Here is a 15022-nt window from a genome sequence, read left to right as displayed (position 1 = left end):
CTTTTCGGTCTAAGAAATGGAATCACAGGGAGCCAAAATTGTGTCTTTTCAATTATGAATACGAGGTGTAGTAGAAGAGAGAAGAAAAGGGCATGTCCACTGTTTTTGTAAATGTTATTTTCTTTAATATCAGGCGACTGGTATCGGTTTTTTATTTACACATATAATTTAATAAATACAATGAGAACAAAAAAATATTTATATTGTATAAATTATAAGGGTTTCATGCATTACAATTACAAATGATTATTAGCAGTACAGCGAATACAGAATGTACAGATGTGCGCGTCGGTATATGTTACTCTAATTAAATTATCATAATGGTATATATACAGAATATATGTATGTACGCTCGGTTGTGTATTACAGTTCAAATATTGTGCAGTGCTGCACATACTGTGACATTTTCTGTTATTTAATATGCATATATCGTACCTTCGCTGAAATACATTATTCACTTCTTCTTTTTCCATTAAATCTTAAAAGTTAGGTGAATTTTTTTTTACACCAAGAAACCTGTATTACGAAAATAATTAGTAATTACACGATAATATAATTAAATTTCACTTAGTAATAATTTCAGTATATTGTATAATGAAACTATTATACAGAAGAGGTACAGGATGTTGATTTTTCTTTTGCACCGTCTTTCTCCTTATTTTCATCGCACTGTATTTATTTTTTTCTCTCGCGTAATAAAATAAACAATAAAAAATAAAAAAAGACCATTTTAAAAATGATTACAAAGACCTCTTTACGTTGCTTTGACTTTCTTGCTGCTGTTTCGAAGTACCATCAGGCAAACGATTGAATCTTAATTCTTATTACATTGACTTAAAACCAGCTTATTGACTATTGGCCATTTTAATTGTTTGCCACATTTCGTCCGAACGTCCATGGTACCGTTTCTTCTATTTTATCCCAACGTAGGGTCGTTATTAATCTAACAAGTTGGTTTGCTACTGCTTTGTGGATCTTGTCGTCAGCGTACACAGTTTGGACAGCCTTTGACAATGTTAACGACCCACGCTTTTCGTAATGCCCATAAATTAAAGCACACTGCAAACATTTAGCGGAACAAAGCAGCTACCATGAACAACAGAATACATCGGAATGGTCTAAACATGGCTAACGTCTTAAGTCGCAAGAAATATGTTTGTGTTTTTATGTCTATGTATTTATGTATGCATCGTGTGGAAAGATGGAGAGATGCACTTTGCATCATTGGAATATGTTATACAATGCTTATAACCGGTCAGAGATCATGGCTCATAGATGATTTAATCTACAAAATGATTTTTGAGGTACTTCATCATACCGAAAGTTCTGAAACGTTTTACTCCAATTACTTTTATTAATTCATCGTTGCAAATTGCCACGGATCATAAAAATTCCTCTCTTTGATGATACTACAAACCTTCTTCACAACTTTTGTAGATCCTTTTGTAGGTTTATTTACTGCTTTCTTTGCAGGGCTTCTTTTCTTCTTCTTCTTAGCTCAATCTTGCTTTTCTCGTAAGTACTCCATAGCTATTTTGTCCAGTTCTACTTTCCTATCAAAAAAATCCATGTCGAATTTTCCTTCAATTTGTAGCCTTAATTTCTTAGCAGACATAGTTGTAAGGTCTGCATCCTTAAGAATAGCGATGATCTCTTTGCGTAGCTCTTCGTTCGAAATATCAGCCTTCTTCTTCTTAATTCCATCTTGATTTATCGGTAAGCACTCCAGGACTATTTTGTCCACTTCCCATTCCCTCTCAGAAAGATCTATGTCGAATTTCTCTTCAATTTGTAGGATTATTTTCTTAGTAGTCAAAGTTGAAAGGTCTGCATCCTTAAGGATATCGGTGATCTCGTCGAATAGCTCATCGTTCGAAATCTTTCTAGGTTTACCTGTCTTCTTTGGAGTAGCTTTTGGTTTCTTTGAACTGTATTCTTCGTCACTAGCATCATCATCACTTGCACTTTCTTCTTCATTGGAAGATCTTCTTTTACATTTATTTACTGCTTTCTTTGCAGTACTTCTTTTGAGCGGTTTCTTTTCTTCTTCATATCCCTCTTCCTCTTCTTCTTCGTAGACCTCTTCCTCTTCTTCTTCGTATCCCTCTTCCTCTTCTTCTTCGAATTCCTCTTCCTCTTCTTCTTCACCATCCTTGGATTCTTCGCTAGCAGTCTTCTTAGCTTCATCTTGCTTTCCTCGTAAGCACTCCATGACTAATTTGTCCACTTCCAGTCTCCTTGAAGTAAGATCTATGTCAAATTTTCCTTCAATTTGTAGCCTTATTTTCTTAACAGTCATAACTGTAAGGTCTGCATCCTCAAGGATATCGGCGATCTCTTTGCGTAGCTCTTCATTCGAAATATCAGCCGTCATGATGTTTCTCGCTGTGCCATTACAGTTTAAATATAATATATGTGAAATATAACTGTTTCAGAGTAATTACATTTGTTTAAACATTACTATTTTCAAGCCACGAAATTAGATTTGGTATAGGTTAGGTTTGCACTAATAAAGACTAACAAAGACAATGAATATAAAACTGAAAAGCTTGAAGGTAGAAAAAAAGTTGTTTAATAAATTTCTGCACAAAATTACTATTTTTAAATAACATTAACAATATTTTTCAATTATGTATACGTTTAACCTATGAAATAATGGAATATAACTATATTTCAACTTTGTTATTTAAATTTAAAAAAAACAGCATAATGGCAATTTTACTATGTACTGACACTTATTCAATAAACATTGGATAGTATGAACAGAGTTGCATGTGCTCTTTTAAATATGAAAACGAGTATAAAAGAAATACTTTTGAGTTGTCCCTCTATTACAACAAGATAATATACATTAATTAGTCTTGTGCTTGGAGTCAATATGTTTGGGAAAGATTTCGCATTTCATCTTTTTTTTCGGTACGCTGTGCATTCTTGGATCCAGAACTGATGTGTCTATACTACTTGTGTTTTTTAACTACTCTTAATTTTTTTGGTGATTTTTTTTGTTTTGTTTTTCGCACTTACAAATTATATGTTTTTTCTCATATTCACCTTATTAAACGTTATAATTTGTTTACTCACATTTTTGAGCCTTTACATTCTTCTCTCCATTTACCTCTTTCTTTTGTTCAGGTTTAGATGTAAATACTCCAGGAAAATGATCTCTTACGCGTTGTCTTAATTTTTGAGGAATTACCATGATAGTTGTTATTATGTTGCCTAAGAATAGTACTAAAAACATGGCACTGAGGACTGGAACATGCCAAGTTGCTTCTGGATGGGATATTAATGTGTATAATACATATGCATTATACAATTGAAATAGATATCCAGCAAAAAGGAATGGCAACAAAAACGATAATCCACGCCACATCCATGAATGGAAACCTTCTATGGTAATGTCCATATTATGTCTTTCGCCTAGCGCTTTCAAACGGTACAAAACACCGCGTTGATAACAAAATTGTAAATATTGTACCACACCTGTAAATTAAAATTAATCTTTTAATTCTTAGAAACAAGGTATGGTAAATTATACAATATATTTAACAAAGCACTTACTGATATACACATTAAACCACATGAATTGTTGCCTAAATGCATACCATGGTCCTGTGTTAGGCCATACTAATAAAACACCAGATACCACGGTCGATAGAAAATGATGAAATCTCCACCAACCTTTGATTTTTGAACCATTTACCTTCAATATACTTTCTCTTATTGTCAATGTACAATAATACCAAACTAGAAGAAACATGAAACTAAGTTCCAATGTTCTACAACAATACATAATCACATTAGCTTCTAACAGATGAATTTTAGTTTTAATACAAAATCAATAATATGTTACCTGATATTAGTGAGTAAATTTAATACAGATAAAACGAAACCAATTACAGAGAGAATTAATTTGAACTTTTCGTATTCATCTTTGTATTTGAACCTAAGAGACAAATAATTTAAACATATATCTTTTAATGTCATTTCGTTTTAATTATAATTATTAATGTTTTCTATTTACTTATCACTTTTATTTAAAATGGACACATTAACGCTTCCTAAAATAATTTGAAGGTATGTGCCATTCGATTTTGGCAAAGTTTGTTCTATTTCATGTAACTGCTCTTCTCTTCTTGCCATTTCTTTGTCTAAACCTCTTTTTGTTTCGCTTGCGTGTAACCTAATGCAGACTAGTATATTATTTTACTTAAAAATACGTGTATTTAGAATTAAAAATTGGTTACTTACTGTTTCAGTGACTTTGATATTACCCCCATTCTGTACCTCTGATGTGAGATTCCTTTTAAACATTTCGCTTGTAGTTCGCTTACTTCTTCTAATTTTGCAAGGTACTCCCTATTGAATATCTGTTAATACAATTAAAATATACTTGTATAATATGCAAAGGATCTTTGTTTACAAAACATTGATTAAACAATGAACAATCATGTAGAGAATAATGAAATTCTTCATAAATCAAAGTTGAACTGTAAATTTGAAAATACAGTTAAGGAAAGCTATCTGAATTCAGTACTAAATGAAACAGAAAGCTTCTCGAATACCGGTTTCAAGGAGAGATAAATAAAATATACACTTAACCTCGACGAAAATCGTTCAACGTGTTAAACATTGACAAGATTAGTATTCAGGATTACCAAAAAATTATCTTACTTCTAATTCCTTGTAATCTTTTGCTAGATCGTTCCAGTCTTTTAAACAGGACTCAACATCGGTATCCATCGTAGCGAAATAAAGGGACAAGAGCCAAGAACTCACTAAAAATTCAGGTATGCAATGATTCGTCGTGTTCCTATACCCAAGTACCTTTTTCTGGATTTAGCGGCAGAGTGCTCTGGAAGCCGTGATCTTCAGACCCGACGTATGATAAAAACGTATTTCAAAAGCCTCTTTTAGACAAAAAGATAATAATCATTGAGTAATGAATAGTAAATTATTAATATACGTACATACATTCAAACGATAATTTTAAATACATAACATTTTAAGGAGATCGATTAATTTTTAATAATTACTATTACTATTAATAATAATTACCATTAATAATTACTATTACTATTAATAATAATTACCATTAATAATTACTATTACTATTAATAATAATTACCATTAATAATTACTATTACTATTAATAATAATTACCATTAATAATTACTATTACTATTAATAATAATTACTATTACTATTAATAATTACTATTCTGATAACAAGTAAATTCTTAAAATAAAACTGATAGTCGGAAATGAAATGGCTTGAAATTATTTCTTGACGGAGCTGAACATAATATTAATATCCAACTTACATAATTCCAGTGATAATAGCTTCTGAGTCGTTCTTCATCAATTGTATTCGATTATATATTATTTTTATCATTCAGAATTTTAATCTTCTATAGCTAAAACAAAGACATTATTATCGTCAAATTTTTGCAAGATTCTATCTTGTAATAATATGTAATATAATAATAATACCAAATTTTAATTAATTCATAAAACGAGATTGTCGATACCTATACCTATTGTTTGATTATCTTGCTAACTTAAATGTAATCCTTCCTGATTATACGTATTCGCACACTGAAACGTGCTCTCGGTATCGTCCGATGAGTTGCATTTTTTAAAATTTCAATTTACCTCGCGTTTATTCGTATTCACGTTTAAACAGGTCACGCTTCGTGAATACATAAATATCAAGGAATCGTCAGTTTCGACTAGCACAATACAGTCGGTTAATTTAACCAGCGTGCTGTCGTATCGTTAAACACGCGAATTTTTTCACGGTCGTTGACCAGACAGTGCTCCACCGATCTGAGAAGACAAAAGTGCTTTGCATTCTCTGCTAAACAAGTTCCTTTCTATTCATCGGTTGTACTTCATTTCGCGATTCTTTCAACGTGAATCTTCCGATTTCTTTCTGCATGAAAAACCTTGCTCTTCTGATAAACGTATTACCTTTGATCATACGTGTCTTCAGGCAGAGATTAGATAGATTAATATGCATTCAATAATACTCGCAGCTCACCAATTTTTCACCTTTTTCTGCTCTGTAATTAAATCAAAATCAGAGACTTAATATTGTTTAATGATAGTGTTTTCTAATGATCAATTAGATATTACCTTCGTCAGTGCTAGTCAAACTTTTAAACGTTTCTTTTCATTTTTCGCGATAAAGTGTACAAAGAATTACCTTGTATTACTTGATGTGTTTCATTCATTATGGTTCGTATCTTCTACATACGCAAGTACTCTATGTTTTGTTAAGTATAATAGATAAAACGGTTGAAGCAAAGTTAACGTATCCGGGTTTCTATCGGCAAACATTACTATGGTAATAATTTAAAGCGATATTTCGTCTAAAGGTTGCATTATTTATAATCTCTATCGCCTTGTCTAAAGTCGATTGATTTTATTCATGTAGAATATCTTTCCCCTTTATCTATGTAAATAACATTTGTTCATGTTTCTAGGTACATCGTGATTGTGTGGATAAAGTAGCCTATCCAGAAGTGTTAGACTAACTGGTGATACCATCAAATCGCTCTTGCATGTTCTATAAACAGGAAGCATTGTATTACTAATCACTGATTAACGAAAAGTGACTTAATAAGTATTTAATAGAAAATCTTATTTACCTGTTACCGTGTACGTCTTTTGTAAACAGAAATAAATATAATAATTTCAGATACAGTATTTATAATTACGTACAAATTGTCGCTATGTTTCAATTGAAATTTATACAGTTCGTGATCCTTAGTTCCTGGAATCTGAAACGTGGTCCCCACTTCAAGTAAGAAGTTTCAGCAGTTCATTTAAATATCTTCGAAACTGTTAAACAGTGTACAGTGGTCGCCGTCACTGTTTCTAGATAACAGTGAATAATTTTAAAAAGCATTATTAGTATTGAACAATAAACATTCGCTGTTTATAGAAATAATATTCGAAAACATTTATAGTACAGTGAAAACGAAGAGCGTAAGTGAACATCACCGTTGCAGTTGATAAAAAATGATGCTATATAAGTGCAAACTTGTTTCACGCATCAGTAATTGCAATATAACATACAGTGAGTTCAAAAAGTATTTGTACACCATTTAAAACAGAGTATCTCGTTTAAAGTTAAACCAAATGACTTGAAGTTTCTCGAGAAGCTACGCAAATTAATTTACTAAGATATGTGCTTTCGTCGTTTTAAAAAATTACAATTCGACGAAATCGTAAAAGAATCGCGACTTTTCATCTAAGAACATAATTATAATTCTAAATTATACATAAATGATTAAATAATATTCTAATTCATTTTAAACAAATTATTCCAATTTAATTTAATTTCAATATTAATATTTTAAATTTAAATTTCAAAAACATGTTCTTAGATGAAAAGCCGAGATTTTCGGAAATTTTAATTACTTGTAACTTCTAAGTGCATTGACCGATCTCGATGAAATTTTCAGCATACACATAACATATTTGAATCTACGAAAAACATATTTTAAATTTTCATTATAGGCTTACATAAAAAAGTAATTTTTCAAAACGACAAAAGCACATATCTTAATAAATTAATTTATATAGCTTCCCGAGGAACCTCAAGTGATTTGGTCCAATTTTAAACGAAGTACTCTGTTTTAAACGGTGTACAAATACTTTTTGGACCCACTGTATTTAAAATAGCATATCAGTCTCTTTAATTGCATGCCATTAGAAGACTTAGTTTAATTGCTAATGCTTATCAATATTTATGAAAGTTAAATGCGCGCGCATTAAGAAAATTGTCGTTTCTTATCGGAACCGTTATCGGTACCGAAACGTAACGATAATTTAGTTATTTATATTAGCAATACATATACATTGATAATTGTTACATTGCATTTAAATATTAACAACGTGAAACTGTAATCTGTTCGGTACGCGCCAGGCGTATCATTTAAGAATAATTACCACGAACGGTGATTTACATTAATTGCGCGTAATTATAGTGATCGCGACGTCAGTGTAATCGTTAAAAAATAAGAGTAGTGTGAATGACGAGGCGAAAGAATTCTCATGGAAGAAAGTGGAAACCTGGAGCGGAGGGGTAAACGGCTTCTAGATAACGGCATAGTAAACGGTATTCGATCTTCTTCACGTGTGAACCAGTGTTCTGCAATCAGTGTGTAACTTGAATATTTTCTTCGAATTCCACCATTCTTATAATTCAATACTTCCGTTACCGTGGCTGTTTCCGGTTACAGCCGGAAACCGCAACAAATTTATCCAGATGTACGAACAGTACCCTGAAAGTTTTCAATAAACGTACACGTTGAAAAAATGTCGATTAAAAGTATAATTAGAAAAAGAACAAAGCATTTATGTTGATCTGTCACCAGTGTTATCGTTGGAGCGGACTTCAATAAGTGTTATCTAGCATGACAGCAGGGAAAGAAAACAGGAGCTCCTATCAAGGTACCGGATCATTTTGTCTCCAATAAAGTCACGTCCGTCATCTGGAAGAAAAACGATTCGTCTGCAAATTGGAGTTTCGAATTTAAAACAAATAGCATAACGTGTGTTCAATGTGAAATAATTCTTATACGAGTTAATAAGGAAGAGCCATTCTTCAATTGCACGATGAATTGTACACGAAACGTTTTGAAAACTGTTAAATCAGTGAGTGTAGTTCCGGTGAAGCGTCGTATACCAGATTGCGGATACGCAGGCGCGTCGCACTCTTCGAGAATCGATGATCTGTCCGATATCTCGAAATCTGCAGATGGCGCGGTCAAATCGAAAATAGAGATAGCAGAAAAATTGCGCGACAGAAACTATGCCACCGCTGCCACAACAGCGACGGAAAATGTCTTACAGGAAGCACCAGAGCCATGGGGTTTTCCAGTGTTCGGGACTATCTTCTCGTTTCTATTTTTTGGCGGCCCGAAAAGACAGCACGAATATGTCGACAAAAGGCACAAGGAACTAGGACCCGTTTACAGAGAACGTTTAGGACCAGTAACGGCGGTGTTCGTCAATTCGCCCCACGAATATCTTAGGATATTTCGACTGGAAGGTTCGGCGCCCAGACATTTCCTACCGGAAGCATGGACCCTTTACAACGAGATTCGAAAACGTCGCCGAGGTTTACTGTTTATGTATGGTATCTTTGAGCGTAGGTCGCTGTTTGAAGGAGATTCGATGATTTAATGAAAAGTTATAACCTACATTTTTTGTTTTTCAATTTCGAATTGCGCAGGGACGGAGAAGAATGGGTGCACTTTCGTAAAATACTGAATAAAGTAATGTTGGCGCGAAATTCGACGAGTCTAATGGCGGAACCGTGTTACGAGGTAGCTAAGAAGTTTCGACAGAACTGGGAAAAACAAATTGAGAGAAATACTATTATAGAGGATATACAAGTTCAGCTTTATCAATGGTCTATAGAGGGTAAAGATAAATTATAGTTAAGATATATAGGGTTATCTAAATTGAGTGTCACATCTTCAAATTGAAATAAAACGCAAAGTACGTGATTTTAGTATGGTTTCTTTATTTCAACACAAAGTCTACTGTATGATATTAATTATTATCAAAGACAATATTATTCAAATGTCCTTGGCTTTTTTCACAAACCCGATGCGTTTGACCCATTATATTTTCACAGGGCCGGCCCCGGGCCTAGGCAAACCAGGCGGCCGCCTAGGACCGCCATAAGACGATTTTGCGTCTAAGAATGCAAGAAGAGTAACGCTTACTTGAATATTAATCGATGTAAATGCAAATCTAAATTAGTTATACAAGCTTTAATGTTAATTTTATAAATTTTATTTGAGGTATATGTGAAGGGGCCCTTTTTCGGAGCTCGCCTCGGGCCCCCGAAATCTTAGGGCCCGCCTTGCATTTTCACGCAACTGGAATTCAATTTCATCAATGGTGTCTGTAATTTTGTTTTTTCAGCTCGTCAATAGTCTTTCGATTGTTGGCGTAAACTTCACTTCCCAAAAACCCCATAAAAAAAAATCTTGCTGACAATTGATGTCTCCTCCTCGTGAAAAATTACTCGCGAAAAACAGCGGAGAAGGACCCTTGAATGATATTGTCTTTCATAATTAATGTAACAAAATAGACTTTTTATTAAAATAAACAAACCATACAAAAATTAGATACTTTGCGTTTTATTTCAATTTCAAGATGTGACACTCAATTTCGATAACCCTATACAACGCAATTTTTATTCAATAGCAATGTTGGCTACCTTAATGGGTTCCTCCTGGCACTCTTGTAAAGAACAGTTATCGCGAAATGAAGAAAAGCTAGCGAAGACATTGTACAAAATATTTGAATATTCAGCTAAGTTATCTACGATGCCGGCTAAATTGGCAATGGCTTTACGATTACCAGCGTGGACAAAATTCGCTGAGTCTGCTGACACGGCTTTTGAAATCGTACGAATTCTGGTACCGGAAATGACTCGATTAGGCGGTAATGGATTATTTAAGAAAATGTTAGACGAAGGAATCCAAGAAGAGGATGCAATCTGCATTGTTACCGATTTTATTTTAGCAGCTGGGGATACGGTGCGATTTAATTTTAATTAAACGATGATAAAATTAAATTAATTGCATTTAAAAAATAACATGTACTATGCTTATTGTTTAGACAGCGACTACTTTACAGTGGATATTGTTATTGTTATGCAAGTATCCCGATATGCAAGAACAATTGTTCGAACATTTAAAGGATCTTCCAGAAAAAGAATTGCTGCGTGATTCTCTGTTAAAAGGAGTTATCAAGGAGGCTCTTAGATTATATCCAACAGCTCCATTTATTTCCAGATACGTACCAGAAGATAGCGTGATTGGTAATTACTTTGTACCAAAAGGGGTAAATGAATTCGTTGTTACACTCTTTGAAAAAGAACCGTATTATTAAATAAAAAATTTAATTAATTCATAATTTGTATATTGTAGGAATTGGTGGTGCTATCACTTTATTCGAGTGGCAGAGATAGCAAAAATTTTCCACAGCCAAACGAGTTTCTTCCAGAAAGATGGATTAGGACAGAAAGTGGTACATACAAAGGTGTGATACACTCCCATGCGAGTTTACCATTTGCTTTAGGTGCAAGAAGCTGTATTGGTCGAAAACTTGCAGAAATACAGATATCGCTTGTTTTAGCAGAGGTATGTGCATAATTTGACCCAAGAAATATGAAGAATTAAATAATTTATACATTTTTCTATGAAACATTGCAGCTGATCAAATCGTTCAAAATAGATTGCATCAACAAAGATGAAGTGAAATTAATTTTACACTTGATTTCTGTTCCCTCGGAATCCATAAAATTGAAATTAACGCGAAGATAATACTTAATGTAAGTGATGAATTCATGTGAAAAGACCATAAAAGAATACATGAAATGGTAAATGTTGTACTAATACTTTTGATTGTTTTCTTTTTGTTTCATCATAAAGCATTTATACGTTTTATCTGTATACATTTAAATTTTATATACTTTAACTATTTCATATGTACAATTAATGCATCGAATTAAAAGACGATCTTAAAATGTATAATTATTAATATACACGAATCCCATGCCTTAAAATATATTCACAATAAGCACGATCAGGATACAGGTTGAATAAAATATACAATATAAAAATCTCATTGATTGCTTTCTACGTAGGGAATGAGAATACTCTTGTTTGCATCGTCGCTATTAAATATCACAATTATATATATATATATATATCATTAACGTTGGCACAGAACGTTATTGATGATCTCTCTCACTTCGTCCAAAAATTCATGAAAACTTCCAGTGGTAGAAAAACCATGAAATGCTTGAACTCTTTCAGACTTAGTCATAGAAGCAGTAAGAAAGCTCTTCACGCAACAGGACTTTAATTCATGGCAAGAATTTAATCGGGCCCAGTTCCAAGCTCTGCTAAAATTTTTGTAATTCAATCTAGATATGGAACTCTCCGTTAAGATTTCTGATATATCAGCCATCAAAAACTTATCAGCTAATAGCACAGCGTCCAGTAAAGATTCTATGGTTCTATTTTCAAAAGTTGCTCCATTCGCAGCAAGTAATAATGTATTGAGGCTTTCCTTTGACGTGTTTCGTAGCTTGACACGTTTCTTCCCTGATTCAGAAAAATTTCCCTCGAGCATAGCAGAGAAAGCGTCGGATTTTTGACACAGAGTTTGTCTGCAGGCATCGACAGTTGTACCGTCGTCCAATTCGAATGTGACTGTCGCAGGTTTCGGATGATTGTCGTACACTCGTGGAAAATCGGTCGAAGTAGTGTCTGTAATTTGACACTTTTCTACTATGTCAGGTTGAATTTCTAAGGTGCTCGCTAATTGACAGATCGACCAAATAGCATTCTCATAAAGACTGTGTTGTTGATCGGAAAGGACGTGAAATATTAATCGTAGACCACCGTAATTATTTAGTAAAGATTTTAGAATGTACCGTGATCTAATTAGGAATGGTATCGATACTGCGATAACTAATTTGTGTGCTTCTTCTCCGCGTAGCAATATAGATGTAAGTTCACCTATCGCTCCGCCGGTTTCTGCTAGTGCGCATAATTGTCTTGTATAATGTTCTGAACCGTACAGTGTCTGAGCTTCAAAAACAAAACCCTGTTTTAATAATGGAATTAAATATGCTCCATTCCTGTATGAAAAGAAACAAAATATTTACATTTATTCATGTAAGTTTTAATTGCAAAATAAATTTCTTTTGCTTACCTTGTAATTCTGGTTAAAATTCTAGATGCTCTTTGATTTTTGGCACACTTAATATAAGTTGACAGAGCTTCAATGATCGTAGGATCTGCTAATTTGTCGATCGGGTCATTTGAATGACTCAGTCGACTTAGTAGCACTAACGTCCAGTCGTTTGTATAATCACAATCGTTTGATTTATTTCCTTTATCCAAATCTTGGGATACTTCTACATTTATAGTTATCGATTTACAGCTCTTTAGCGATTCTACCTCTTCTTGTGGCTCTGAAGACAAACAATATGTATTTATATATAATTGTTTTATGAAAATTATTGTAAATTATAAAATTTTGTTTACCATCTTCGTTATCCATAAGCTCGATATCACTACAAACGGGACTGTAATTATCTTCGGTGTTTTCATCATTTTCTATTGAGTCATAAAACGGTAATGGTGGTGTACTAGGAGGTGAAAAAGAAACACTGGAAGCACTGCCTGGACTCCAATCATCGCGATAGTAATCTAAACTAAACCTGTTTGTTAAAAGTAAAATTATTAATTACATATCCTTTTTACAATATGGTAAAAAATGTTATAAACGTACCGTCCTGCACTAGTCTTGTTAAACTTGAACTCTGACTGTTTACTTGGAGGAGAATCATTACTTCTTTTTCTTGAAACATTAATCTCCTCTTCGTCTATTGTTTCAATTACCATTTTTTTCAACCTGGTAACTAAAATGTCAAGTAAACCATTTTTCACCATTATTGCAATACTTAGATCATCGTAAACAAATTGTGCTAGTGCATGTAATAACATCGGGTGGTACTTTTCATTGTCAGGATCTTTTAATAAAGATAACATTAATTCTAAACCAGATCCTATTCTAATTTTTGCTCTATTTACAGCTTCTCTACAAAACAGGCATAAACTGACTAGTGTTTCTTTAGACAGTTCTGAATGATCTCTTACAAGAGCAATAAGACTTTCAACAGCACCGAAATTTCCCAGAATAGGACGACATTCTGCCACTTGACAGAGATTGTACAGACACTTAATCGCCATTTTATTATTTATATCACAACATTGTACAATACATTTGTACCCTTGTACATCTTTTTCTCCTCTCATTTGTTCCCTAACACGAGGATCGACTGTAACCAGAAAAGCACACATAGCTTTTAAACAGGTTTCAATCAATTCCAAATATTTAGGATTTCTTTCTGACTTTTCTTTTGCCAACACTAATAAACCTGTGATTCTAAATATTACTCCAGATTCAATGATTTCTTCCCTGCTACCTTCGTGCATACTCCAAATATTCCTACAAGAATAATATGCAAATTAATCAAAAGTACTGATTAACATTACGAAGTTATTAATACATAATTATATTCCAATACCTTATAGCTCTAACACCCATTAAATAGGTTTGCATATTTGTATCCAATTTTAAAAGAGCAACTAAAGCTTGAACTACGCCAGCTTCGCACAGTGACTTGGCATGCCAATTACATTCTGACAAATTTCCAATTAATCTACACGCACGGCAGTGTAGAGCATTTTCTAGCTTGATATGTTTAATTATAGAGACTACACGACTTGCTATTTTAGATCCTTTGACCTGTAATATAAAGTAATTAGTATTACGCTGCTAAGAATAAATGAAAAGTTATAGACAGATTACTCTATCTGTATGACACAAGATTGATTATTTTTAAAAAAATATAGAAGTAAATACATTGATACCTTTTCTCTTGCATCTGAATTGATACATGCATTTGCCAGAATACTCAGAGTCATGTTCAATATTCTTAAATTATGAAAACGAAGTAAATTTACTAAAATGCCTAGTCCTGCATCTCTTGTAAATTGCTTATAGCAATTCGGTTCATTTTTAAGTCGTTCTAGACATGATGATATTCCACTTTTAGAACCTGATTTCATATGTTTTAATAACTCAGGTACTAAAGAACCTTCTTGTTTCTCGTTTACAGTCGACATTTTTGTAAATAAATGGAAAAATTATTAAAAATCCATTAATTTTTTAAAAGTAACATAACCTCTAAATTGTGTTGTCGTCGAGATTGACAGCTATACCCGTACAGTAGCTGACAAAAGTATGATATTAAAAAAAATGTAATAATTAATAATTTTGTACAAATAAAACATACATAAATGTTAGTTATAGAGTAAGTATCGTATTCATTTCATGTTTAAATACATGGTTTAATAAATATAATTGATTAATCATCGTAAAGAAATATTGTTTTGAGTCTTCCGCTACTT

General features: G+C 32.9%; 3 protein-coding genes across 8 annotated transcripts; 1 reads left to right on the top strand and 2 right to left on the bottom strand.

Annotated features, from left to right (window-relative positions):
* Window positions 1-100: 100 nt before the first annotated feature.
* Window positions 101-6751, bottom strand: LOC114879378 (transmembrane protein 120 homolog). Of its 5 annotated transcripts, none has more exons than XM_046288119.1 (10): window positions 6653-6751; window positions 5537-6570; window positions 5324-5416; window positions 4675-4910; window positions 4252-4370; window positions 4025-4183; window positions 3854-3946; window positions 3562-3779; window positions 3082-3483; window positions 101-2385 (listed from the first exon to the last, which is right to left on the bottom strand). In XM_046288119.1, exons 4-10 carry the CDS (start codon window positions 4741-4743, stop codon window positions 1499-1501), a joined length of 1947 nt encoding a protein of 648 aa, XP_046144075.1. In that variant the 5' UTR covers window positions 4744-4910; window positions 5324-5416; window positions 5537-6570; window positions 6653-6751; the 3' UTR covers window positions 101-1498. The 5 variants fall into 5 exon arrangements, with proteins under 5 accessions (XP_046144075.1, XP_046144078.1, XP_046144077.1 ...); XM_046288122.1 differs by lacking the exon at window positions 6653-6751 and having other exon boundaries at window positions 5537-6064; window positions 6208-6294; XM_046288121.1 differs by lacking the exon at window positions 6653-6751 and having other exon boundaries at window positions 5531-5621.
* Window positions 6752-8618: 1867 nt separating this feature from the next.
* On the top strand, window positions 8619-11430 carry LOC114880627 (cytochrome P450 315a1, mitochondrial). Of its 2 annotated transcripts, XM_029196857.2 has the most exons (6): window positions 8619-9145; window positions 9247-9437; window positions 10233-10567; window positions 10650-10874; window positions 10961-11173; window positions 11246-11430. In XM_029196857.2, the coding sequence occupies exons 1-6, from the start codon at window positions 8628-8630 to the stop codon at window positions 11354-11356; spliced, it is 1593 nt and encodes a 530-aa protein (XP_029052690.2). In that variant the 5' UTR covers window positions 8619-8627; the 3' UTR covers window positions 11357-11430. The 2 variants fall into 2 exon arrangements, with proteins under 2 accessions (XP_029052690.2, XP_029052691.2); XM_029196858.2 differs by lacking the exon at window positions 11246-11430 and having other exon boundaries at window positions 10650-10851; window positions 10961-11091.
* LOC114880621 (armadillo repeat-containing protein 5) lies at window positions 11418-15005 on the bottom strand. The gene is made up of 6 exons (XM_029196843.2): window positions 14483-15005; window positions 14137-14357; window positions 13338-14057; window positions 13091-13266; window positions 12756-13017; window positions 11418-12681 (listed from the first exon to the last, which is right to left on the bottom strand). The coding sequence occupies exons 1-6, from the start codon at window positions 14735-14737 to the stop codon at window positions 11748-11750; spliced, it is 2568 nt and encodes an 855-aa protein (XP_029052676.1). The 5' UTR covers window positions 14738-15005; the 3' UTR covers window positions 11418-11747.
* Between the last annotated feature and the right edge of the window lie 17 nt (window positions 15006-15022).

Source organism: Osmia bicornis, chromosome 12, assembly GCF_907164935.1.
Source record: "Osmia bicornis bicornis chromosome 12, iOsmBic2.1, whole genome shotgun sequence".
In the NCBI taxonomy this organism is placed as follows: Eukaryota; Metazoa; Arthropoda; class Insecta; order Hymenoptera; family Megachilidae; genus Osmia; species Osmia bicornis.
This window is presented reverse-complemented; position numbering and strand designations above follow the sequence as displayed.